At 39.0% G+C, this 25771-nt stretch overlaps 1 protein-coding gene across 2 annotated transcripts in view; it reads right to left on the bottom strand.

Annotated features, from left to right (window-relative positions):
• The window catches only part of GLMN (glomulin, FKBP associated protein), a 45080-nt gene that overhangs the window by 17311 nt on the left and 1998 nt on the right, over positions 1 to 25771 (bottom strand). For both annotated transcript variants that reach the window (XM_030825044.1, XM_030825045.1), the window contains exons 4-7: positions 20240 to 20359; positions 19015 to 19123; positions 17729 to 17966; positions 15303 to 15405 (exon numbers count right to left, since the gene is read on the bottom strand). In XM_030825044.1, the coding sequence (XP_030680904.1) occupies positions 15303 to 15405; positions 17729 to 17966; positions 19015 to 19123; positions 20240 to 20359 (570 nt within the window). The remainder of the gene's footprint in view (positions 1 to 15302; positions 15406 to 17728; positions 17967 to 19014; positions 19124 to 20239; positions 20360 to 25771) is intronic.

Here is a 25771-nt window from a genome sequence, read left to right as displayed (position 1 = left end):
TTCCTGCTATGATCCTGGGAAAATTGAATGTTCATGCAGATAACCCCTATAACAGGCTAGTCTCATGGTTCTTTATTATTATTAATTTATTTTTCAATCAAGCAGCAAGTCGTTGCATCCACTCTCATGGTTCCCAATTTCTAAATTCTAGTGACCTTTAGTTCTAATCCATTTCAGTACCTAATCCCATGCCAGATCTCTGAACATCTGGAACTATTCTGTATTTGATACTTTAAACTCCAACATCCCATTTTCTGACAAAAATCTCTCATCCTCTCTCTCCTAGCAATCTGCTTTTCTACTTCTGACTTTTCCAGTCCTGTGATTCCTTCATTTTGACCTACCTAGGCATTCCCTGCTAACTCCCCTTCTTTCCCTATCCAACCTGAATCGTGGATTATTGACCAGTTGAACTATCTGCATCCTGTATTTCCTTCAGCAGTATCTACCCAGAAAAATGCCAGCCTTGGAAAAATAACTACAATCTACCTTCTCTAATTCTACACACAGGGAGCTGAGTATTGCTGGATAAAAAAATACAGACTGTTACCACTACAGTTGTGGTTTCCAAGCACCACTGAGTGCTCAGTACTCCTGACTCATGCTTCCACCATCTCTTTCCTTTCCCCTCAGTATTCCAAACCTTTACCAGTTTCCTTAAGCCCTTTTACTCAATGCCTATTTCTACCTCCTCATTATTAAGAGATCATCTCTCCTTCACCTAGAAATCTGAGGCCAGTGGGTTTGATTCCCCTCAATTGTAAGATCCCATTCCTGCTACAAATTTCTCAACATGTTTTCTTACCTTGATACCCATTAGTTTTTCCTCTCTAGGACATTCCTTATGTCCTTGATACTATGTCCAGCCATTTGCTCATAAGCCACATTATTTCAGTTATCTCATAAACACTTGTATTTTTCCCTCAACAGTTTGCACCCCAACAGCGATAAACATGCTCACATGCTCAAGTCTTCCCATCTCCATTACCTTCCTACCCTTAGCTCATGTCTTCTAGCTATTACCTCTCCTTCCTTATTCATCTAAACTCTTTTAAAGAATAGCTTACACTAGTCATCTCCTTTTTCTCATCTGTCATTCATTCTTTTATCAACTCCACTCTGATTTGTCTCCAACACTATACTTAAACTGTTTTTGCTAAGATTACTAATGCCATCTTACTTCCTAAATCCAATAGATGCTTTTCAGCGTACCTCTATGTTGCATTTAACAGTACTGATCACCTCTATCCTTCTGAAACTCTACTACACCAGTTTCTGTGTATTTCTACCACTTCTGACTTCTTTCCTGGGCTCATTTTAAGTGCTGGTACTCTCTAGAGTTCACTCCTGAGCCCTTTTCTCTTGTCACCTCTTTAGGTAATCTCACCCCCTCTTATTCAAAGTATCTCCTGGCCAGGTATGGTGGCTCAGATCTGTAATTCCGGCACTTTGGGAAGCCAAGGTGGGAGGATCACTTGAGCCCAGGAGTTCAAGACCAGTCTGTACAACATAGTGAGACTTCACCTCTACAAAACAAAAATTTTAAATTAGCCAGGCATGCTTGGGCATGGCTGTAAGTCTCAGCTACTCAGGAGGCTGAGGTGGAAGGATCACTTGAGCCTGGGAGGTTGAGGCTGCAGTGAGCCATGGTTGTGCCACTGCACTCCAACCTAGGCCACAGAGTGAGACCCTATCTCAAAAACTATATATACACATTTACATATAATTCTATATTAAATATACATATATTTACATATTAAAATATATTTAAATTCCTTAAAAACCTATTCTCTCTCTGGTTATTAGATATATATTAAAAAATTATTGTTAATCTTGTTAGGTGTTAGGCCAGGAACAGTGGCTCTCACCTGTAATCCCAGTACCTTGGGAGGCCAAAGGCAGCCACATCGCTTGAGTCCAGAAGTTCGAGACCAGCCCGGGTAACATGGTGAAACCCCATCTCTAACCAAAAATACAAAAATTGGCCAGGTAGGACGATGTGTGCCTGCAGTCCCAGCTACTTGGGAGGCTGAGGCAGGAGAACTGCTTGAGCCCCGGAGGCAGAGGTTTCAGTGAGCCAAGATCATGCCACTTCACTCCAGCTTGGGCAATGGGAGTGAAACCCTCTCTCAAAAAATTTTTACAAAAGGTAATAAAATCTTGTTAGGTGTCATAATAGCATGGTGGTTATTTGTTTTCTTAAAAAAGCCCTTATCATTAGGGAAGCATCCTTAAAAGACTTACAGATGAATTATGTTTAGGACTTGTTATACTACAGCAAGAAAAGAAGGAGGATAGATAAAACAAAATTGGCAAAATGTTCATAATTATTGAAGCTGGGTGATGGGTACATGGGCATGTGCTATATTATTTTTAGTACTTTTCTGAATGTTTTTAAATTTTTATAATACATTTTTTTAAAAGCACAAGACCCCCAGATTCTTGCTCTGTATTCTCTATCTCAAGTATTGGCACCTTCATCTGCCCAGTTATCCAAGCAAAAACCCTCATCCATGTTTTATTCTAAACCCAATCAATGACCAAATTTTGCCAATTTTACCTACTATAAAGTTCTCAAATCTGCCCTTTCTTCATCTTTAAAACTATATCCCTACTAACAGAATATGTCATAAATTTAGTCAATTAAAAAAAGGAAACAAAAACTATCCATACATCTATACTCAGGCTCCCATCATTTCTTACTTAACTCCCAAGGCTTCCCTACTTCCAATTTTATCCCAGTTAGTCATCTTCCTTTAAAGCAATGAATCCTAAACACAGTTTGATTACATCACTCCCAGATTTAACATATGTGATACTGTGAAATATATATTTGCTCTTTGTTCCCACTTCCTGGGATATAACTCCTAAAATCCTTGGAATCTCCAAAGTGATAAGTGTCTTTATGCTATCGAGTTGACTGATAGCTGGGACTCCTGGATAGCCTCAGGATGGGAGCTGGTTGCCAAGGGAACCAACCCTGTGATTAGAAGGTTGGACCTTTCAGTCCCACAGCCCCACCCCCATCCCACCCCAGTAAGGGAGAGGGGCTGAAGATTAAGTTGATTACCAATGGTCAATGATGTAATCAATCATTCCTCCATAAAAACCCAAAATGATTGGATTCAGAAAGCTTCTGGAAGCTGAACGCACGAAGTTTCCAGTAGGGTGGTGCATCCAGGCAGGGTATGGAAACTTAGTGCCCCCTCCCCTATACCTAGCCCTATGCATCGCTTCATCTGTATCCTTGGTAATATTCTTGATAGTAAACCACTAAATGTAAGTAAGCAGTTCCCTGAGTTCTGTAAGCCAATCTAGCAAATTAACGAAACCCAAGGAGGGGGGCCTGGGAATCCTGATTTATTGCCAGTCTGTTAGAGCACAGGTAAAACATCCTAGGGCTTGAGACTGGCATTGGAAGTGGGGGCAGTCTTGAGGGATTCAGCCCTCAACCTGTGAAATCTGACACTATCTCCAGGTAGGTAATGTTGGAATTGAATTAGAGGACACCCAACTGGTGTCCATGGTACAACTGCTTGCTTGCTTGCCGTAAAGGGCAGGGGGCGGGGCAGGGAACTCCATACATCTGGTGTCAGAAACTTGTTATGACTATATTAGGAGAAACTGAGTTTGGTTTTTCTACATCACCAGATTTCCTTTAATAGTTTCCAACTTTCATAGTTGTCTTCTCAAAATACATATCATATGTGATGGTGCTTATACTACTTCCAGGAGATGATACTGTGCTCTAGCACTGGCAACAATGAAGAGCCCCCAGACTTTTGTGTGCTCCAGAGAAAACCCTTCACCTTTCCTATTTCATCCCTCACAGCCTCTTCACTATTATCGTGACCATCAGCATTAACCTTATTAAATTATGTATTCCTAATTATATCAGTCACCAAGTCATTTCTCATCTTCAGAATTTATTCCCATAAACTTCTAGCATCCCTTCATCTGACCCCTTTTTCCATCTCTCCTAAATGAAAATTGGCTCTCATCTGAAAACAGCTGCTTTCTCTGCAACCCTTCAAAAGACTGCTGTATTTTTCATCTATACCCATTGTACCACTGAGCCTGGGAATACATCTGTTCTCCTTGCTGCTTCTACACCATTCTCTCCCCATCCTCTCTAAAAATCCCTCAACTCTGAAACTCATTTTTTATGACTTTACCATTTCTACCCCTCCTTGTTGCAGTTAGTAGACCCCAAGGTCACCCCATCACGTGGCTTTCCAACATTATAATTCTGTGTGATTTAAATGTACAACCAAAGATCTTCTGATACTCTGAAATCTCAGTTATTTAATTTTCTCTAGTCCAATGACCTTGGCCACTATGTTCTCCTTTAGAACACCCTCTCATGATCACACCCCAGACACTGTAACTATAATCTTTCCATAATACTATTTTCAAGCATCCTATTCTTTACACCTATTTTTTCAGTTCACCCCTTTTAGTAACCTAACTCCAAACATCTGTCACCCACACCAGGTTCTACAACCTAATGATCCAATCACCTTTTCACTGTCTCTTGCATTTAGTATGTCCTAACTTTACTCCTTACCGAGCTTAAATTCTATGTCCATCATTAGTCACTTTGTACATTAAAATCACCTTGCAGCTGGGCGCAGTGGCTCACGCCTGTAATCCCAGCACTCTGGGAGGCTGAGGTGGGTGGATCACCTGAGGTCAGGAGTTTGAGATCAGCTTGGCCAACATGGCGAAACCCCAACTCTACTAAAAATACAAAAAATTTGCCAGGCATGGTGGCAGGTGCCTGTAGTCCCAGCTACTTGGGAGGCTGAGGCCGGAGAATTGCTTGAACCTAGGAGGTGGAGGTTGCAGTGAGCTGAGATCGTGCCATTGAACCACAGCCTGGGCAACAGAGCAAGACTCTGTCACAAAAAAAAAAAAAAAAAAAAAGGAGTCACTTCCAAGATGGCCAAATAGGAACAGCTCACGTCTGCAGCTCCCAGCAAGATCGACGCAGAAGACTGGTGATTTCTGCATTTCCAACTGAGGTACCTGGTTCATCTAATTGGGACTGGTTGGACAGTGGATGCAGCCCACAGAGGGCAAGCTGAGGCAGGGTGGGGCATTGCCTCACCCGGGAAGTGCAAGGGGTCAGCAAATTTCCCTTTCCTAGCCAAGGGAAGCCGTGACAGACTGTTTCTGGAGAAACGGTACACTCCTGACAAAATACTGTGCTATTTCCACAGTCTTAGCAACTGGAAGACCAGGAGATACCCTCCTGTGCCTGGCTTGGTGGGTCCCACACCCATGGAGCCTTGCTCACTGCTAGTGCAGCAGTGTGAGATCGACCTGCGAGGCTGCAGCTGGACAGGGGAAGGGGCGTCCGCCATTGCTGAGGCTTGAGTAGCTCACATTGTAAACAGAGGCCTGGAAGCACAAACTGGGCGGAGCCCACCGCAACTCAGCAAGGCCTACTGCCTCTATAGATTCCACCTCTGGGGACAGGGCATAGTAGAACAAAAGACAGCAGACAGCTTCTGCAGACTTAAACATCCCTGTCTGACAGCTCTGAAGAGAGCAGTGGTTCTCTCAGCATGGCATTTGAGCTCCGATAATGGACAGACTGCCTCCTCAAGTGGGTCCCTGACCCCTGCGTAGCGTGACTGGGAGACACCTCCCAGTAGGGGGCCAACAGACACCTCAAACAGGCGGGTGCCCCTCTGGGACAAAGCTTCCAGAGGAAGGATCAGGCAGCAATATTTGCTGTTCTGCAGCCTCCACGGGTGATACCCATGCAAACAGGGTCTGGAGTGGACCTCTAGCAAACTCCAACAGACCTGCAGCTGAGAGGTCTGTTAGAAGGAAAAGTAACAAACAGAAAAGAATAGCATCAACATCAACAGAAAGGACATCCACACCAAAATCCCATCTGTAGGTCACCAACATCAAAGACCAAAGGTAGATAAAACCACAAAGATAGGGAGAAACCAGAGCAGAAAAGCTGAAAATTCCAAAAACAGAGCACCTCTGCTCTTTCAAAGGATCACAGCTCCTTGCCAGCAAGGGATAAAAACCGGATGGAGAATGAGTTTGACGAGTTGACAGAAGTAGGCTTCAGAAGGTCAGTAATAACAAACTTCTCTGAGCTAAAGGAGCATGTTCTAACCCATCACAAGGAAGCTAAAAACCTTGAAAAAAGGTAAGACAAATAGCTAACTAGAATAAACAGTGTAGAGAAGCACTTAAATGACCTGATGGAGCTGAAAACCATTGCACAAGAACTTTATGACGCATGCACAAGCTTCAATAGCTGATTCAATCAAGTGGAAGAAAGGGTATCAGTGACTGAAGATCCAATTAATGAAATAAAGCAAGAAGACAAGAATAGAGAAAAAAGAGTGCAACGAAACGAACAAAGCCTCCAAGAAATATGGGACTATGTGAAAAGACCAAATCTATGTTTGATTGGTGCACTGGAAAGTGACAGGGAGAATGGAACAAAGTTAGAAAACACTCTTCAGGATATTATCCAGGAGAACTTCCATAACCTAGCAAGGCAGGCCAACATTTAAATTCAGGAAATACAGAGACACCACAAAGATACTCCTCGAGAAGAGCAACCCCAAGACACATAGTTGTCAGGTGGAAGTGAAGGAAAAACTGTTAAGGGCATCCAGAGAGAAAGGTCAGGTTACCCACAAAGGGAAGCCCATCAGACTAACAGCGGATCTCTCAGCAGAAACCCTACAAGCCACAAGAGAGTGGGGGCCAATATTCAACATTCTTAAAGAAAAGAATTTTCAACCCAGAATTTCATATCCAGCCAAACTAAGCTGCATAAGTGAAGGAGAAATAAAATCCTTTACAGACAAGCAAATGGTGAGAGATTTTTGTCACCACCAGGCCTGCCTTACAAGAGCTCCTGAAGGATACACTAAACATGAATAGGAACAACCGGTACCAGCCACTGCAAAAACATGCCAAATGGTAAAGACCAGTGACACTATGAAGAAACTGCATCAATTAACAGAAAAAATAACCAGCTATCATCATAATGACATGATCAAATTCAAACATTACAATATTAACCTTAAATGTAAATGGGCTAAATGCCCCAATTAAAAGACACAGACTGGCAAAATGGATAAAGAGTCAAGACCCATCAGTGTGCTGTATTCAGGAGACCATCTCACATGCAAAGATGCACATAGGCTCAAAATAAAGGGATGGAGGAAGATCTACCAAGCAAATGGAAAGCAAAAAAAAAAAAGCAAGGGTTTCAATCCTAGTCTCTGATAAAACAGACTTTAAACCAACAAAGATCGAAAGAGACAAAGAAGGCCACTACATAATGGTAAAGGGATAAATTCAACAAGAAGAGCTAACTATCCTAAATATATATGCACCCAATACAGAAGCACCCAGGTTTATAAAGCAAGTCCTTAGAGACCTACAAAGAGACTTAGACTCCCACACAATAATAATGGGAGACTTTAACACCCCACTGTCAATATTACACAGACCAATGAGACAGAAGGTTAACAAGGATATCCAGGACTTGAACTCAGCTCTGGAACAAGTGGACCTAATAGACATCTACAGAACTCTCCACCCCAAATCAACAGAATATACATTCTTCTCAGTACCATATCGCACGTATTCTAAAATTGACCATATAATTGGTAGTAAAATACTACTTAGCAAATGTAAAAGAACAGAAATCACAACAAACTGTATCTCAGACCACAGTGCAATCAAATTAGAACTCAGGATTCAGAAACTCACTCAAAACGGCACAACTACATGGAAACTGAACAACCTGCTCCTGAATGACTACTGGGTAAATAACGAAATGAAGGCAGAAATAAAGATGTTCTTTGAAACCAATGAGAACAAAGACACAGCGTACAAGAATCTCTGGGACACATTTAAAGCAGTGTGTAGAGGGAAATTTATAGCACTAAGTGCCCACAATAGAAAGCAGGAAAGAGCTAAAACCGACATCCTAACATCACAATTAAAAGAACTGGAGAAGCAAGAGCGAACAAATTCAAAAGCTAGCAGAAGGCAAGAAATAACTAAGATCAGGGCAGAACTGAAAGAGATAGAGACACAAAAAACCCTTCAAAAAATCAATGAATCCAGGAGCTGGTTTTTTGAAAAGATCAACAAAATAAATAGACCTCTAGCAAGATTAATAAAGAAGAAAAGAGAGAAGAATCAAATACATGCAATAAAAATTGATAAAGGAAATATCACCACTGATCCCACAGAAATACAAACTACCATCAAAGAATAGTATAAACACCTCTACGCAAATAAACTAGAAAATCTAGAAGAAATGGGTAAATTCCTGGACACATACACCCTCCCAAGACTAAACCAAAAAGAAGTTGAATCTCTGAATAGACCAATAACAGGTTCTGAAATTAAGGCAATAATTAATGGCCTACCAACCAAAAAAAGTCCAGGACCAGACAGATTCACAGCCGAATTCTACCAGAGGTACAAAGAGGAGATGGTACCATTCCTTCTGAAACTATTCCAATCAACAGAAAAAGAGGGAATCCTCCCTAACTCATTTTAGGAGGATAGCATCATCCTGATACCAAGCCTGGTAGAGAGACAATAAAAAAAGAGAATTTTAGGGCAATACCCCTGACGAACATTGATGCGAAAATCCTCAATAAAATACCGAATCCAGCAGCACATCAAAAATCTTATCTGCCAAGATCAAGTCAGCTTGATCCCTGGGATATAAGGCCCGTTCAACATATGCAAATCAACAAACGTAATCCACCACATAAACAGAACCAACAACAAAAACCACATGATTATCTCAATAGATGCAGAAAAGGCCTTGGATAAAATTCAACAGCCCTTCATGCTAAAAACTCTCAATAAACTAGGTATTGATGGAACGTATCTCAAAATAATAAGAGCTTTTATGACAAACCCACAGCCAACATCATACTGGATAGGCAAAAAATTGGAAGCATTCTCTTTGAAAACCGGCACAAGACAAGGATGCCCTCTCTCACCACTCCTAGTCAACATAGTGTTGGAAGTTCTGGCTAGGGCAATCAGGCAAGAGAAAGAAATAAAGGGTATTTGATTAGGAAAAGACGAAGTCAAATTGTCTCTGTTTGCAGATGACATCATTGTATATTTAGAAAACCCCATTGTCTCAGCCCAAAATCTCCTTAAGCTGCTAAGCAACTTCAACAAAGTCTCAGGATACAAAATCAATGTGCAAAAATCACAAGCATTCCTATACACCAATAATAGACAAACAGCCAAATCATGAGTGAACTCCCATTCACAATTACTACATAGAGAATAAAATAGCTAGGAATCCAACTTACAAGGGATGTGAAGGACCTCTTCAAGGAGAACTACAAACCACTGTTCAACGAAATAAAAGAGGACACAAACAAATGGAAGAACATTCCATGCTCATGAATAGGAAGAATCAATATCATGAAAGTGGCCATACTGCCCAAAGTAATTTACAGATTCAATGCTATCCCCATCGAGCTACCACTGACTTTCTTCACAGAATGGAAAAAACTACTTTAAAGTTCACATGGAACCAAAAAAGAGCCCATATAGCCAAGACAATCCTAAGCCAAAAGAACAAAGCTGGAGTCACCATGCTACCTGACTTCAAACTATACTACAAGGCTACAGTAACCAAAACAGCATGGTACTGGTACCAAAACAGAGATATAGACCAATGGAACAGAACAGAGGCCTCAGAAATAACACTACACATCTACAACCACCTGATCTTTGACAAACCTGACAAAAACAAGCAATGGGGAAAGGATTCCCTATTTAATAAATGGTGCTGGGAAAACTGGCTAGCCATATGTAGAAAGCTGAAACTGGATGCCTTCCTTACATCTTATGCAAAAATTAACTCAAGATGGATTAAAGACTTAAATGTAAGACCTAACACCATAAAAACCCTAGAATAAAACCTAGGCAATGCCATTCAGGACATAGGCATGGGCAAGGACTTCATGTCTAAAACACCAAAAGGAATGGCAACAAAAGCCAAAATAGACAAATGGGATCTAATTAAACTAAAGAGCTTCTGCACAGCAAAAGAAAGTATCATCAGATTGAACAGGCAACCTACAGAATGGGAGAAAATCTTTGCAATGGACCCATCTGACAAAGGGCTAATATCCAGAATCTACGAAGAACTTAAACAAATTTTCAAGAAAAAAACAACGCCATCAAAAAGCGGGCAAAGGATATTAACAGACACTATTCAAAAGGAGACATTTAAACAGCCAACAGACACATGAAAAAATGCTCACCATCACTGGTCATCAGAGAAATGCAAATCAAAACCAGTGAGATACCATCTTACGTCAGTTAGAATGGCAATCATTAAAAAGTCAGGAAACAACAGATGCTGGAGAGGATGTGGAGAAATAGGAACGCTTTTACACTGTTGGTGGGAGTGTAAATTAGTTCAACCATTGTGGAAGACAGTGTGGCGATTCCTCAAGGATCTACAACTAGAAATACCATTTGACCCAGCAATCCCAATACTGGGCATATACCCAAAGGATTATAAATCATTCTATGATAAAGACACATGCACACATGTGTTTCTTGTGGCACTACTCACAATAGCAAAGACCTGGAGCCAACCCAAATGTCCATCAATGATAGACTAGATTAAGAAAACACATATATACCATGGAATACTATGCAGCCATAAAAAAGGATGAGTTCATGTCCTTTGCAGGGACATGGATGAAGCTGGAAACCATCATTCTAGGCAAACTATCACAAGAACAGAAAACCAAACACCGCATGTTCTTACTCATTGGTAGGAGCTGAACAATGAGAACACATGGACACAGGGTGGGGAACATCACACACCACGGCTGGTCGGGGCATCAGGGGCTGGGGGAGGGATAGCATTAGGACAAATACCTAATGTAAATGATGAGTTGATGGGTGCAGCAAACCAACATGGCACATGTATACCTATGTAACAAACCTGCACACCTTGCACATGTACCCTAGAACTTAAAGTATAATTGAAAAAGAAATCACCTTACATACATGCTCAATCCCTTGCCCGCCTCTTGCTCTCTACAACTTACCCTGTTCTACATAATGAAATGAAGGCAGAAATAAAGATGTTCTTTGAAACCAACGAGAACAAAGACACAACATACCAGAATCTCTGGGACACATTCAAAGCAGTGTGTAGTGGGAAATTTATAGCACTAAATGCCCACAAGAGAAAGCAGGAAAGATCCAAAATTGACACCCTAACATCACAATCAAAAGAACTAGAAAAGCAAGAGCAAACACATTCAAAAGCTAGCAGGTTAGAAATAACTAAAATCAGGGCAGAACTGAAGGAAATAGAGACACAAAAAACCCTTAAAAAATTAATGAATCCAGGAGCTGGTGTTTTGAAAAGATCAACAAAATTGATAGACTGCTAGCAAGACTAATAAAGAAGAAAAGAGAAGAATCAAATAGATGCAATAAAAAATGAAAAAGGGGATATCACCACTGATCCCACAGAAATACAATCTACCATCAGAGAATACTACAAACACCTCTACGCAAATAAACTAGAAAATCTAGAAGAAATGGATAAATTCCTCGACAAATATACCCTCCCAAGACTAAACCAGGAAGAAGTTGAATCTCTGAATAGACCAATAACAGGCTCTGAAATTGTGGCAATAATCAATAGCTTACCAACCAAAAAGAGTCCAGGACCTGATGGATTCACAGCCGGATTCTACCAGAGGTACGAGGAGGAACTGGTACCATTCCTTCTGAAACTATTCCAATCAATAGAAAAAGAGGGAATCCTCCCTAACTCATTTTATGAGGCCAGCATCGTCCTGATACCAAAGCCTGGCAGAGACATAACCAAAAAAGAGAATTTCAGACCAATATCCTTGATGAACATTGATGCAAAAATCCTCAATAAAATACTGGCAAACCGAATCCAGCAGCACATCAAAAAGCTTATCCACCATGATCAAGTGGGCTTCATCCCTGGGATGCAAGGCTGGTTCAACATATGCAAATCAATAAATGTAATCCAGCATATAAACAGAACCAAAGACAAAAACCACATGATTATCTCAACAGATGCAGAAAAGGCCTTTGACAAAATTCAACAACCCTTCATGCTAAAAACTCTCAATAAATTAGGTATTGATGGGACGTATCTCAAAATAATAATAACTATCTATGACAAACCCACAGCCAACATCATACTGAATGGGCAAAAACTGGAAGCATTCCCTTTGAAAACTGGCACAAGACAGGGATGCCCTCTCTCACCACTCCTATTCAACATAGTGCTGGAAGTTCTGGCCAGGGCAATCAGGCAGGAGAAGGAAATAAAGGGTATTCAATTAGGAAAAGAGGAAGTCAAATTGTCCCTGTTTGCAGATGACATGATTATATATCTAGAAAACCACATTGTCTCAGCCCAAAATCTCCTTAAGCTGATTAGCAACTTCAGCAAAGTCTCAGGATACAAAATCAATGTACAAAAATCACAAACATTCTTGTACACCAATCACAGACAAACAGCCAAATCATGAGTGAACTCCCATTCACAATTGCTTCAAAGAGAATAAAATACCTAGGGATCCAACTTACAAGGGATGTGAAGGACCTCTTCAAGGAGAACTACAAACCACTGCTCAATGAAATAAAAGAGGATACAAACAAATGGAAGAACATTCCATGTTCATGGGTTGGAAGAATCAATATCATGAAAATGGCCATACTGCCCAAGGTAATTTATAGATTTAATGCCATCCCCATCAAGCTACCAATGACTCTTCACAGAATTGGAAAAAACTACTTTAAAGTTCATATGGAACCAAAAAAGGGCCCGCATCGCCAAGTCAATCCTAAGCCAAAAGAACAAAGCTGGAGGCATCACGCTACCTGACTTCAAACTATACTACAAGGCTACAGTAACCAAAACAGCATGGTACTGGTACCACAACAGAGACATATATCAATGGAACAGAACAGAGCCCTCAGAAATAATGCTGCATATCTACAACTATCTGATCTTGACAAACCTGACAAAAACAAGCAATGGGGAAAGGATTCCCTATTTAATAAATGGTGCTGGGAAAACTGGCTAGCCATATGTAGAAAGCTGAAACTGGATCCCTTCCTTACACCTTATACAAAAATTAATTCAAGATGGATTAAAGACTTACATGTTAGACCTAAAACCATAAAAACCCTAGAAGAAAACCTAGGCAATACCATTCAGGACATAGGCGTGGGCAAGGACTTCATGTCTAAAACACCAAAAGCAATGGCAACAAAAGCCAAAATTGACAAATGGGATCTAATTAAACTAAAGAGCTTCTGCACAGCAAAAGAAACTACCATCAGAGTGAACAGGCAACCTACAGAATGGGAGAAAATTTTTGCAACCTACTCATCTGACAAAGGGCTAATATCCAGAATCTACAATGAACTCAAACAAATTTACAAGAAAAAAACAAACAACCCCATCAAAAAGTGGGCAAAGGACATGAACAGACACTTCTCAAAAGAAGACATTTATGCAGCCAAAAAACACATGAAGAGATGCTCATCATCACTGGCCATCAGAGAAATGCAAATCAAAACCACAATGAGATACCATCTCACACCAGTTAGAATGGCCATCATTAAAAAGTCAGGAAACAACAGGTGCTGGAGAGGATGTGGAGAAATAGGAACACTTTTACACTGTTGGTGGGACTGTAAACTAGTTCATTCAGCCATTGTGGAAGTCAGTGTGGCGATTCCTCAGGGATCTAGAACTAGAAATACCATTTGACCCAGCCATCCCATTACTGGGTATATACCCAAAGGACTATAAATCATGCTGCTATAAAGACACATGCACACGTATGTTTATTGCGGCACTATTCACAATAGCAAAGACTTGGAACCAACCCAAATGTCCAATAACGATAGACTGGATTAAGAAAATGTGGCACATATACACCATGGAATACTATGCAGCCATAAAAAATGATGAGTTCATGTCCTTTGTAGGGACATGGATGAAACTGGAAAACATCATTCTCAGTAAACTATCGCAAGGACAAAAAACCAAACATTGCATGTTCTCACTCATAGGTGGGAAATGAACAATGAGAACTCATGGACACAGGAAGGGGAACATCACACTCCGGGGACTGTTGTGGGGTGGGGGGAGGGACAGCATTAGGAGATATACCTAATGCTAAATAATGAGTTAACGGGTGCAGCAAAACAACATGGCACACGGATACATATGTAACAAACCTGCACATTGTGCACATGTACCCTAAAACGTAAAGTATAATAATAAAATAAAAAACAAAACAAAACAAAAAAAACTTACCTTGTTCTCAAAACCCCACCCTAATTAAAGCAAATGTTACTCCTATGCTGCACCTGCACTCATGCAGCTGAACATGGCTGAAGAAAACTACACAGCCACACGGACTTTCTCTTTTGAAATTCAGAAACATCAACTTAAAATAAACTTTTTAATATTTCAGATTATTTCTCTAATACAGAATCTGAGCACATTTTAAAATACTATTGATGCATAAAGCCAAATTGCTTTTAAAATAAAATTTACTTAAATATGGAGCTATTTTGAAAATATTTATCACAGGGCATGGAACTTCCACTCTAGGAGTTTTAAGGAAATAATTTGAAAAGTATGCAAAAATTTAATTACTAGATTACTTATCACAGACTTAATAGTTAAAAAAAGAAACTTGGAGTTGTCCTACAATAATGAAAAATTAGAAACAATCCAAATGTTGAACTATATGGCACAGGTGAAATACATTATACTAAGTCCATACCATGGAACACTATTAAGCCAATGGAAAAATATTCATAACATACTGTTGAAGAGGAAAAAGGCAGATTACAAGAGTATACATATATATATATATATATATACACACAAGAGTGTATATATATATATACAAGAGTGTATATATATATATACAAGAGTGTGTATATATATATATATATACAAGAGTGTATATATATATATAAAATCTTTGAAAAATTTATATATATGTATTATTATAAATAAGTATATAAGAAAAAAGCCTGGAGGATGTTAATATTTATCTTTGGATAATAAAATTATTGCTGTTTTATTTTCCATCTTTTGTTTATGTGTGTTCTACAAAAAATACATATTTCTTTATTAATGAATGTATCAATTTACATGCGCAGTACTGAGAATATAGTGGGATAACATTTGAGATTATGCAGATTAAATTAGCTGTACTTACTATTATTTCTGATGCAAAATACCTGAAAGGATCATTTCCACCTTCTTCAGACTGTTCAAGGAATTGTGCTGTCAGCAAAGGGTATTTCAAGCTTTTGAAACAACTAAGGCATAAGAAATAGGTAACTATGAAATCAACACTTCCAAGTATAAAATCCCTAGGTCTTCAAATCTAAGTTAATTTTACTTGAAAAATTACATAAGCACTGCTACGGTTTGAATGACTGCTCTCCAAAACTCATGTTGAAATTTAACTGCCATAAGGAGGTGGGAATTAGGCCAAGGGGGCTCCACTCTCACGGATGAGATTAACGCTGTTATAAAAGGGCAAGTTCAGCCCACTTTTGCCTTTTGCCCTTTTACCTTCAGCCACATTATGACACAGCTAGAAGGCCCTTGCCAGATGCCAGCACCTTAATTGTAGACTTCCCAGCCTCCAGAACTGTGAACCAATAATTTCTGTTCATTATAAATCAACCAGTCTTAGGTATTCTGTTATATCAGCACAAATGGATTAAGACAAGCATCAATAACTCAGTGGTCTATAAAACTGGTGATGTAACGTCGTTCGTACTAGTAATGGGGAGAACATGAGAACACCTGGCTAGACTCAACATGCTAAGACTGACTTCTACATCTGAACTATTCCATTGAATTTTGAATGTGAGGGCTGGTGTTAGTCTATGATGTTGTTTTCATTAGTTCAAAGAAAAAAATCAGGAAATATAGTCATTTTTTCACACAGCTCTATTTGTTTTATTTAGAAAACCAAACTTTATTTTGTGATTAAGCCTTTCCTATTTCTTTAGTTAAAATACCTTTTCTTTTATGAAATAACGGGTAAATGGTAAAAAACTTTTTTTATGAGACAAGGTCTCTGTCACCCAGGCTGGAGTGCAGTGGCACAATAATAGCGCACTGTTAACCTCAAACTCCTGGGCTCAAAGGATCCTCCTGCCACAGCCTCCCAAGTAGCTGGGACTACAGGCACACACCACTGTGCCCAGCTAACTTTTGTATTTTTTGTAGAGACAGGGTCTCACTATGTTGCCCAGGCTGATCTCAAACTCCTGAGCTCAAGCAATCTCCCAGCTTGGCCTCCCAAAGTGTTAGGATTACAGGCGTGAGCCACCACGTCTGGCTGTAAATTTTTTTTTTAATGTCCTAACCTGACAAGTAGGAAGCTAAAAATAGTATTAGTCTCCAAAATTAAAATATTATTTTATATTCTATTTTTTAGAGACGAGGTCTTGCTATGTTGCCCAGGCTGGTCTTGTACTCCTGGCCTCAAGTGATCCTCCTGCCTCAGCCTCCCAAGTAGCCAAAATTTAAAAATTACTGGTCCATGTAATTAAATAATCTAGTCTATCACTGTCCAATAGAAATATAACATAGCCCCATATATAATTTAAGATCTTTTAGTAGACACATGAAAAAAGTAGTAACAATGGGAGAGATGATTTTAATAATTTATCTTAACCCAATATATCTGAAATATTGTCATTTCAACATGTTATCAATATAAAAATTATTGAGGTATTTTACTGTTTTTTTTTTTTTTTAAACAACAAGTCTTCAAAATCCAGGGGATATTTTATACTTACAGTATATCTGAATTTGGACCAGCCATATGTCAAGTGCTACAGCCATACTGAACAGTAGATGTTTAGTCTATAGTACCCATGGAGGGAATGCTGTTGGGTGGATACTCAACTACTATTTTTGTGGTCAAGTTGGATGTTCTGTCTGGTGGTCTTTCTGCTGCTTTCTTTGAAAGAGTAAAACACAATTTCTCCACAAAGCTACATATATCTATTTCCCACATTCACCCTGAGCTACATTATCTATTTCCCCCGCTTTCATTATTCACTTACTATGATGAATAAGGTAATACAAAGAAGAATATAAAGTAAATGAATGGATTTTGGTTTTATAATTATTTTATTTTATTAATTAATTTCTTAAAGACAGGGTCTTGCTCTGTTGCCCAGACTGGAGTACAGTGGCCAATTATCATTCACTGCAGCCTCACACTCCTGTATTCAATCCATCCTCTAGCCTCAGCTTCCCAAATAGTAGCACTACAGGTATATGCCACTACATCTAGCTAATTTTTAAATTTTTTTGTAGAGATGGTGGTCTCGCTAGGTTGCCAAGGCTGGTCTCAAACTCCTGGCCCCAAGCAATCCTCGCACTTCAGTCTCCCAAAGTGATGGGATTACACGTGTCAGCCACTACAACCGGCCTATAATTTTTTTAAATATAAATGTCTCAAGTTCCCATGCTGCATCAGTTGAACCCCACATTCTTCTAAAATTCAAAATCTGAAACTAGATTTCTATTTACATGTCAAAGTGAAGAAACATAAAATAACTGAACTATCAATTACTTAAGTCCACTGTGAGATGTTCTTAAAATTATACTTACAATTTCAGTAATTCATCCTTTAACTTTTCATTTTCCAGTGAGTTTTCTTTGTTATCAATGACTTCTTCCACAAAAGGCTTAGTGAACTCTATTAAGGCCTTGCAACACTGACAAAGGCCATAGTCATCCATTTGTATTTGTTCTTTTGAGTACGGAACAGGAAGAAGAGATAGCTGATTCCAAAGGGTAGACAATGCTAATCCAATTGAATATGCCTTGTTATGAAGTTTCTGAATCACTAAAACAGAGATCAAGTTGTTGCTCATCAAGTATGCTAAACATGGGACAAGAAATTCGGCAAATGTGGAATTATAAGACACTTCCTCCTCCCACATTTTAACAACTCTTGAAATCAAGATGACACATCACAGTCTAATTGGCAGTGTTTTTTTCTTCTTAGTTGTGAATAAAATAATACAGCATCTCGCCATGAAATGTTGTTTAGGTTATGTTTATAACAGACTATGTGTAACAGGCTATGTACTTAAGACAGAAACATGTTCTTTCCATGTTTTTTGGTTGTTATAAGCACAAAATATGAGTATACTGTAAACTATAAAGCACTATACAAATAGGAGGTGGTATTATTAGATTTTTTTTTTCCCTAGAAGACTGAATATTACAGGTGGTATGAAGCTGGTAGGCATTCATATTTAAAACAAATTTAATTTCTGATTCTAGGTCCCTCTATCAGATTGTGAGATAAACGAATTTCCTAAAATGAAAAATAACCTCTTCCCATGTATACTGTCTGCCTTGGTTGCCAAGACCCATTACCTACCAATATTGTTACTGCACTCAGCCATGGAGCCTTATCATCCCATCTCTCCTCATTTCATTCTTCAGTAGTACCTTGCTATGCCCAATCCAACCTCCCAAAGCAGAAGCTGAGCAATGCTCTGCCTGATACTCTTCTGGACTACCATAATGCTATCAGATTTAGTACTGCAGACACCACAGAGGTAATCCTTGAAATATGTTTACAGAGAAAATTCTAGATTTAAGCAGCATATAGGAAGGTTAGGCAAAAAGGTATAGGTTCCAATATAGCACATGAAAAATAGTATGACATTCAACAGAATATTTACTGGGTACCCACTCTGGCCAGATACTATAATCTTTCTATGAGCAGCAGGATTCACATTGGCATTGCTATTATTGGTTTAAGCAGAGTACTCACTAATTAGCTGTAAACTTTACTTTGGTGTAGTATTGACATTTTGGGGTAACCATCAAGGCACTTAGAGATACAACAAGAAGTACTCTGATATCAAAATTCTCATTACCTGTTTGTAATGGCTGAAGCAAAAGAAGAATACTTTGGGATATCTGTTTTCCAGAGGGCTCTTCAATTAGTTCAAGCAAACCCAACAATAATTCCTTTGGATTGCATAACTATAAAAATATTCACAATTGAACCTGTTTAATACAAGTTGTATTTAAAGCCACATTATTACTATTTTTAAGAAGGCATATATTGACAAAATATTATACAATTATGTTTTTGCTTAACATTAAAATTATTTATACAATTGTTGAAAAAATACGCACTAGCAAAACACAGAATCTGTGATGGTCAAGTAACTATAAAACTAAAAAGAAGCAAGAAGTCAATGGATCTTTAAGCTCAGGTTTTCTTTGAGCTTCACCTGTCTACTCTGAAATTGCCTTAATAGATTACCAGGGGCTCCAGCAGGTGGGACCTTTCAATCCCATGCTGCAAGCCTATTTAGACTAGTCTGGAATCTCTTCTGTGTTTTTTGAACAGGTAAAACTTTGCATTGCTTTCTGACTGGCCATTTCTTATCATCTCACTTGACTGGTTTTTTAAAAGCTCCCAGCTCCCATAGTCAATAACTCATACAGATGGAGCTCTCCTTCCAATATATATTTGGGTATATTTGCACTGATCACTAAGCAGTTTCTTATAGTATCTTTTTCTCAGAATTTATCTTTCTTAGCCATCAAATATTGACTTTAAACTCTACTAGCCTTTTACCCAGGGTCTCTTTCTAAGGTTGTTAGTCACAACTGATCTGTGTTCTACCCCTATTCCTACTTCCATTTTTAATCACTTGTATTCCAGGCTTTCCATTTTCTTCTAGGGAACATACCACAAAGGAAAGAGGACTGAGATTTTAATTCTAGTTCCAATGTTGCCAAAAGATAAATGTGACCTTGAACTACCTCTCTAAAGCTGGTATTCCACATCTATACAATAAGGCTACTTGTTAAAATATAGCTTCCCAGGTCTCTCTCTGGAGATGCTGAATCAATGGGTCTGATATGAGGTTAATATGAGGTTAGACGATGCTTTTATCCAGAAAATTTGGGAAATCCTGAAATGGAATTGCCTATCCAATCAATAAGACTGGGTCTTTTCTCCAACGAGTTCCTTTCTGCATGTACTTTCATGAACCAAAAGCTTTCTTACCAAACAATAAACATTAAAGGGAATTATAAAATACTGCTGTGTGTTATGATAAAGAGAACCTTGTTTTATTAACTTACCTTTACCAATAAATCAAAGATCAAAAAATAAACTTTTCTTTTATTATCCTCTTTATCTTTACACAAAAGGCATCGAACAACAGGACCAACGAGATTCCAGCCCATATTCTTGATGATGACCTGCAAAAACATTTTCAGAGTAAAGCAAACACTGCCATCTACAGGACTCTCGCGGTGTGCTTTCCTATCTTGGAAGAGCTCAGAATTGTCTCTGAAATAGGAAGATGAGACAAGTGAGGCCTATAACATTTCACCACAGACTTTCCAGGGTTGGCTACTAACAGACATCAACATATTTAAATAGTTTTTAATATGTTCACTGAGGAAAGGCAAAAGGGTCTTTACTTTTTATCAGGCAAGTTGGTGTTTCCCAAGATTTAAACAGTGCCTCTATTTCCGACAAGAGAGTTAATTTGCTTAATACAGGTACTTCACTTCCACAGAGAATTTTGCTCCCCTTATTCATAAAGAAGTCCAGCCAATGCTCGTGTACCTTTTAAAGTTCCTTGGAGTCTCTAAAGACAATCATTGTAATTTATATAAAAAGAAGGGATACAACTTCATTAATTTTCTCTCCTACATACAAGTGGCTTCTATGTTCAAAGACATTTCAGAATGCTTACCACACAAGTAAAAGTTTATCTTTATAATTACTAATTCACATTCATTATCAAAAGCACTGATTTTCAAAAGTATCAACAATGTATTCCACTTCTCTGGCCTGCTTTGTACTTTAACTCATCAGTATTTAACAAGCCTACACTATAATATTCTAGGGGTTAGAAATAAAGTGAGGAACACACTGGATAAGATCACTACCCTCCTAGAGTTTACATTCTAGAGTCCTTCTTTAAAAGCAGGGTGGTTGACTGGATGCAGGGGCTCACATCTCTAATCCCAGCACCTCAGGAGGCTGAGTCAGGACGATCACTTGAGCCCAGGAGTTTGAGACCAGCCTGGGCAACCTAGTGAGACCCTGTCTCTATTTTTTAAAGTTAAATACATTTTTATTTATTTATTTATTTTGAGACTGAGTCTCGCTCTGTTGCCCAGGCTAGAGTGCAGTGGCGCTATCTCGGCTCACTGCAAGCTCTGCCTCCTGGGTTCATGTCATTCTCCTGTCTCAGCCTCCCAAGTAGCTGGGGCTACAGGTACCTACCACCACGCCCAGCTAATTTTTTTTTTTTTTTTTTAAAGTAGAGATGGGGTTTCACCGTGTTAGCCAGGATGGTCTCGATCTCCTGACCTCGTGATCCACCTGCCTTGGCCTCCCAGAGTGCTGGGATTACAGGCGTGAGCCACCGCACCCCATCTTTTTTTTTTTTTTTTAAGCATGGTGGCTCATGCCTGTAATCCCAACACTTTGGGAGGCTGAGGTGGGCGGATCACTTGAGCTCAGGAGTTCAAGACCAGCCTGGGCAACACGGCCAAACCCTGTGTACAAAATACAAAAATTAGCTGGGCCTGGTGGCACACGCTTGTAGCCCCAGCTACTTGGGAGGATGAGTGGGAGGATGGCTTGAGCCTGGGAGGCAGAGGCAGCAGTGAGTTGTGATCACACCACCGCAAACCAGCCTGGGTGACACAGACAGACCCTATCTCAAAAAAATATATAAATAAAGAAAAAGCAGATCTAACCCACCTGACAAGGGATTAATAATCAGAATAGAAAAGAAGCTCAAACAACACTAAAGGAAAAAAACCTAATAATCCGATAAAAAAAATTGGCAAAAGATTTGAATAGACATTTCCCAAAAGAAGGCATACAAATGGTAAACAAGCATATGAAAAGGTGTGCATCATGATCATCAGAGAAATGCAAATCAAAACTACAATGGGATATCATCTCACCCCAGTTAAAATGGCTTATATCCAAAAGACAGTCAATAACAAATGCTGGCAAGGATGTGGAGAAAAGGAAACCCTCATATATTGTCGTGATATATATTGGTGTGATCTCAGCTCACCGCAAGCTCCGCCTCCTGGGTTCACGTCATTCTCCTGTCTCAGCCTCCCAAGTAGCTGGGGCTACAGGCACCTGCCACCACGCCTGGCTAATTTTTTGTATTTTTTTTTTTTTAGGTATTGTTGGTAGGAATGTAAATTACTACAACCATTAATGAGAACAGTTTGGCAGTTTCTCAAAAAATACAAAAATAGAGCTACCATATGATCCAGCAATCCCACTGCTGGGTATATACCCAAAAGAAAGGAAATCACTATATTGAAGAGATATTTGCACTCCCATGTTCACTGCAGCACTGTTTACAGTATCTCAGATTTGGAAGCAACCTAAGTGTCCATCAACAGATGAATGGATAAAGAAAATGTGGTACATATACACAATGGAGTACTATTCGGCCATAAAAATGAATGACATCCTGTCATTTGCAATAACATGGATGGGACTGTAGACCATTATGTTAAGTGAAAGAAGTCAGGCACAGAGAAACATTGAATGTTCTCACTTTTTTGTGGGATCTGAAAACCAAAACAACTGAACTCACGGACATACAGAGTAGGAGGATGATTACCAGAGGCTGAAAACGGTAGTGGGAGGCAGGGAAGATGGCTAATGGGTACCAAAAAAAAAAAAAAAATAGCTATAAGTAATGAATAAGACCTACTATTTGATAGCACAACAGGGTGACTATAGTCAATAACTAATTGTACATTTTAAAATAACTAAATGAGTATAATTGGTTTGTTTGTAACACAGAGGATAAATGCTTGAGGGGATGGATACCCCATTCTCCATGATATTCTTATTACACATTGCATGTCTGTATCAAAACATCTCAAGTACCCATCAATATATATGCCTTCTATGTACCCACAAAAATTAGAATTTTTTTTTAAAAAAAGCTGATCTAGGAATAAGACACCTATAATACCTCATCTTGACCCCAGTCTTGTAAGATAATAAAAATAGAGTATAGGATACACTAGTCTCCCCACTTATCTGCAGGGGGTACATTCCAAGACCCCCAGTGGATGCCTGAAACCATGAATAGCTATATATAAATACTATACATGCATATCTGTGACAAAGTTTAATTTATAAGAGATTAACAATAACTACAACAATTATAATATACTGTAATAAATAGTACGTGAATGGTCTCTCACAAAGCAGTAAATAGTAAATCTTTTTATTTTTATGTTTTTTCTTTAATTCACTCTTATAGTTGAAGATAATAGTAAATCTTGGTCAATTTGGATAGTGTCACCTGGAAAGAAAATTAAATTGTAGTCAGTTTGTTGTTGTTGTCATTGAGATGGGGTCTCACTCTGTTTCCCAGGCTGGAGTGCAGTGGTACAATCTTGGCTCACTGCAGCCTCCACCTCCCGGGTTCAAGCAATCCTCCCATCTCAGTCTCCCGAGTAGCTGGGATTACAGGGGTGCGCCATCACGCCCAGCTAATTTTTGCATTTTTAGTGGGGACAGGGTTTCACCATGTTGGCCAGGTTGGTCTCGAACTCCTGATCTTAGATGATCCACCCGCCTCGGCCTCCCAAAGTGCTGGGATTATAGGCATGAACCACTGTGCCCCGCCTGTAGTCAGTTTTGAACATTGTCTTATCAGTATCTAAACCTTTGCATTTAGCTGACCACATATTGCAAAGGTGATTCTCAAGCTATTAAGACTAAGCCTCACGATGTTTAAATCTATCCCATTAGCTATTCAGAAGCATGCTAAAAATAAAACGCTGAGGCATGCAATGCCTGAAAAATGCTTTGTTTATACTTCCCTTTTCCTTCTGCCTCACTGATATGGTGCTGATCCTCATCTCCTTGTCAGGCCTCTTCTCTCTACCTGTTTCTTAAATTCTTCAAGATGGGATCTTGGGCCTCTTCTCTTCTGCCCCTTTTCTGTGAACTCACGTAAATTCTTTTTTTTTTCACCCCTCAATGCTTCAATTACCCAATCTTTAGGTAATTAAAGTCTCACAGATATGTGTCTCAGAGATCTACATCTTAATTCCTACATCTCTACTGAGCTCAAAACCTTATTTTCCAATTGACTGTTGTACTTAAACTCAAAATTTCTAAAAGTCAACTCACTTGTTCCTTCAGGAAACTTTTCCCTCTACTTAGGTTGCCTTTTTCTGTTTGATATCATGTTATCCTTTTAGAGGCTAGAAACCCAGTGATTTTTGATGCCTCACCCTCTCAATCAAGCAATCCCCTGTATTCTACCCTAAAACCATATGCCATACAGCACTAACTAGAGGTAAAGCAGAGTGGTTAGGAGTTCCAAAAACGCTACACAGGTCTGAATCTTGGATATTACATAAAACCTGACTTACTTTTGGGCAAGTCATTTAACCTTTCAGTCAAAATGAACACCTACCTTCTGAGATTTTGGAGAGACTAACTAAGTTAATAAATGTAAAGGACTAAAGACAGCATCTGGTACATGTAAATATGCAATAAATATTAGTTGTTATTAATTTTTTATTATTAGCTAAAAGCTAAGTACTTTAGAAGGTTATCCTCTGAGAACACAATTAGAAAAAAATCAAGAAAAAAATCAAAGCACCTATATTGGGGGTTACAAAGTTATCATAAACATATATCAAAAACTAAATAAAATGTCCTAATTATTTTAATAAAAAATAAGAAGGGTATAAGCCATTTGAACTACTAAGAGATGCTATAATAATGTATGATTAAAAAGTTTTAGGAACCCCCCAAATCCAATCAGATGCCCTGGAGAGAAACACAGGTCAACATGATTACAATGTGATATCAAGAAAGAAAACTTCCAATAAATAAGTAGCACTGCAAATGAAGAAAGAGTGTGTACCTAGAAAGAAGATGGTCTTTGTATCAGTCAGTTCTCACGCTGCTATGAAAAAATACCCAAGCCTGGGTAATTTAGAAAGAAAAGAGGTTTAACTGACATGCAGTTCCACATGGCTAGGGAGCCCTCAGGAAACAATCACGGCGGAACGCACCTCTTCACAGGGCAGCAGGAGAGGGACTGAGTGCCAACAGGTGAAATGCCAGATGGTTATAAAACCATCAGACCTTGTGAGAACTCACTCACTATCATGAGAAGCATGGGGGAAACCACCCCCATGATTCAATCACCTCCACCTGGTCCCACCCTTGACACATAGGGATTATTACAATTCAAGGTGAGATCTGGGTGGGGACACAGAGCCAAACCATAGCCGTCTTCCTTATAAGGAGTATCCAAAGACACAAAATTTGGCAGGATGTTGCCAACAGTGTCCCAGGAAAAAGTTATTCCTGATCCACAAATAAGATCCTTTTCCATTGTGGAGGATGATTTCTAAAACTATTGTAACTGGATGATACTGGCTAGTATAATGACATATCGCTTTCCTCCCGTTCTGATTCTATGCACATAAAATACTGTTTTAATTAAAATTTGGTTTTCCATACACATTTGGCTGGAGGAGAATGGGATGATCACCCAAAATGAATATTTAGCCTGCTTGATATGTATATTTCTCAATGTAAATTAATGACTCAAACACCATTTTTGGACTCCCTAAACT

The sequence above is a fragment of the Nomascus leucogenys genome, chromosome 12, assembly GCF_006542625.1.
Source record: "Nomascus leucogenys isolate Asia chromosome 12, Asia_NLE_v1, whole genome shotgun sequence".
Taxonomy (NCBI): Eukaryota; Metazoa; Chordata; class Mammalia; order Primates; family Hylobatidae; genus Nomascus; species Nomascus leucogenys.
The sequence above is the reverse complement of the archived record's forward strand: the minus strand, read 5'-3'. Positions and strand labels throughout refer to the sequence as shown.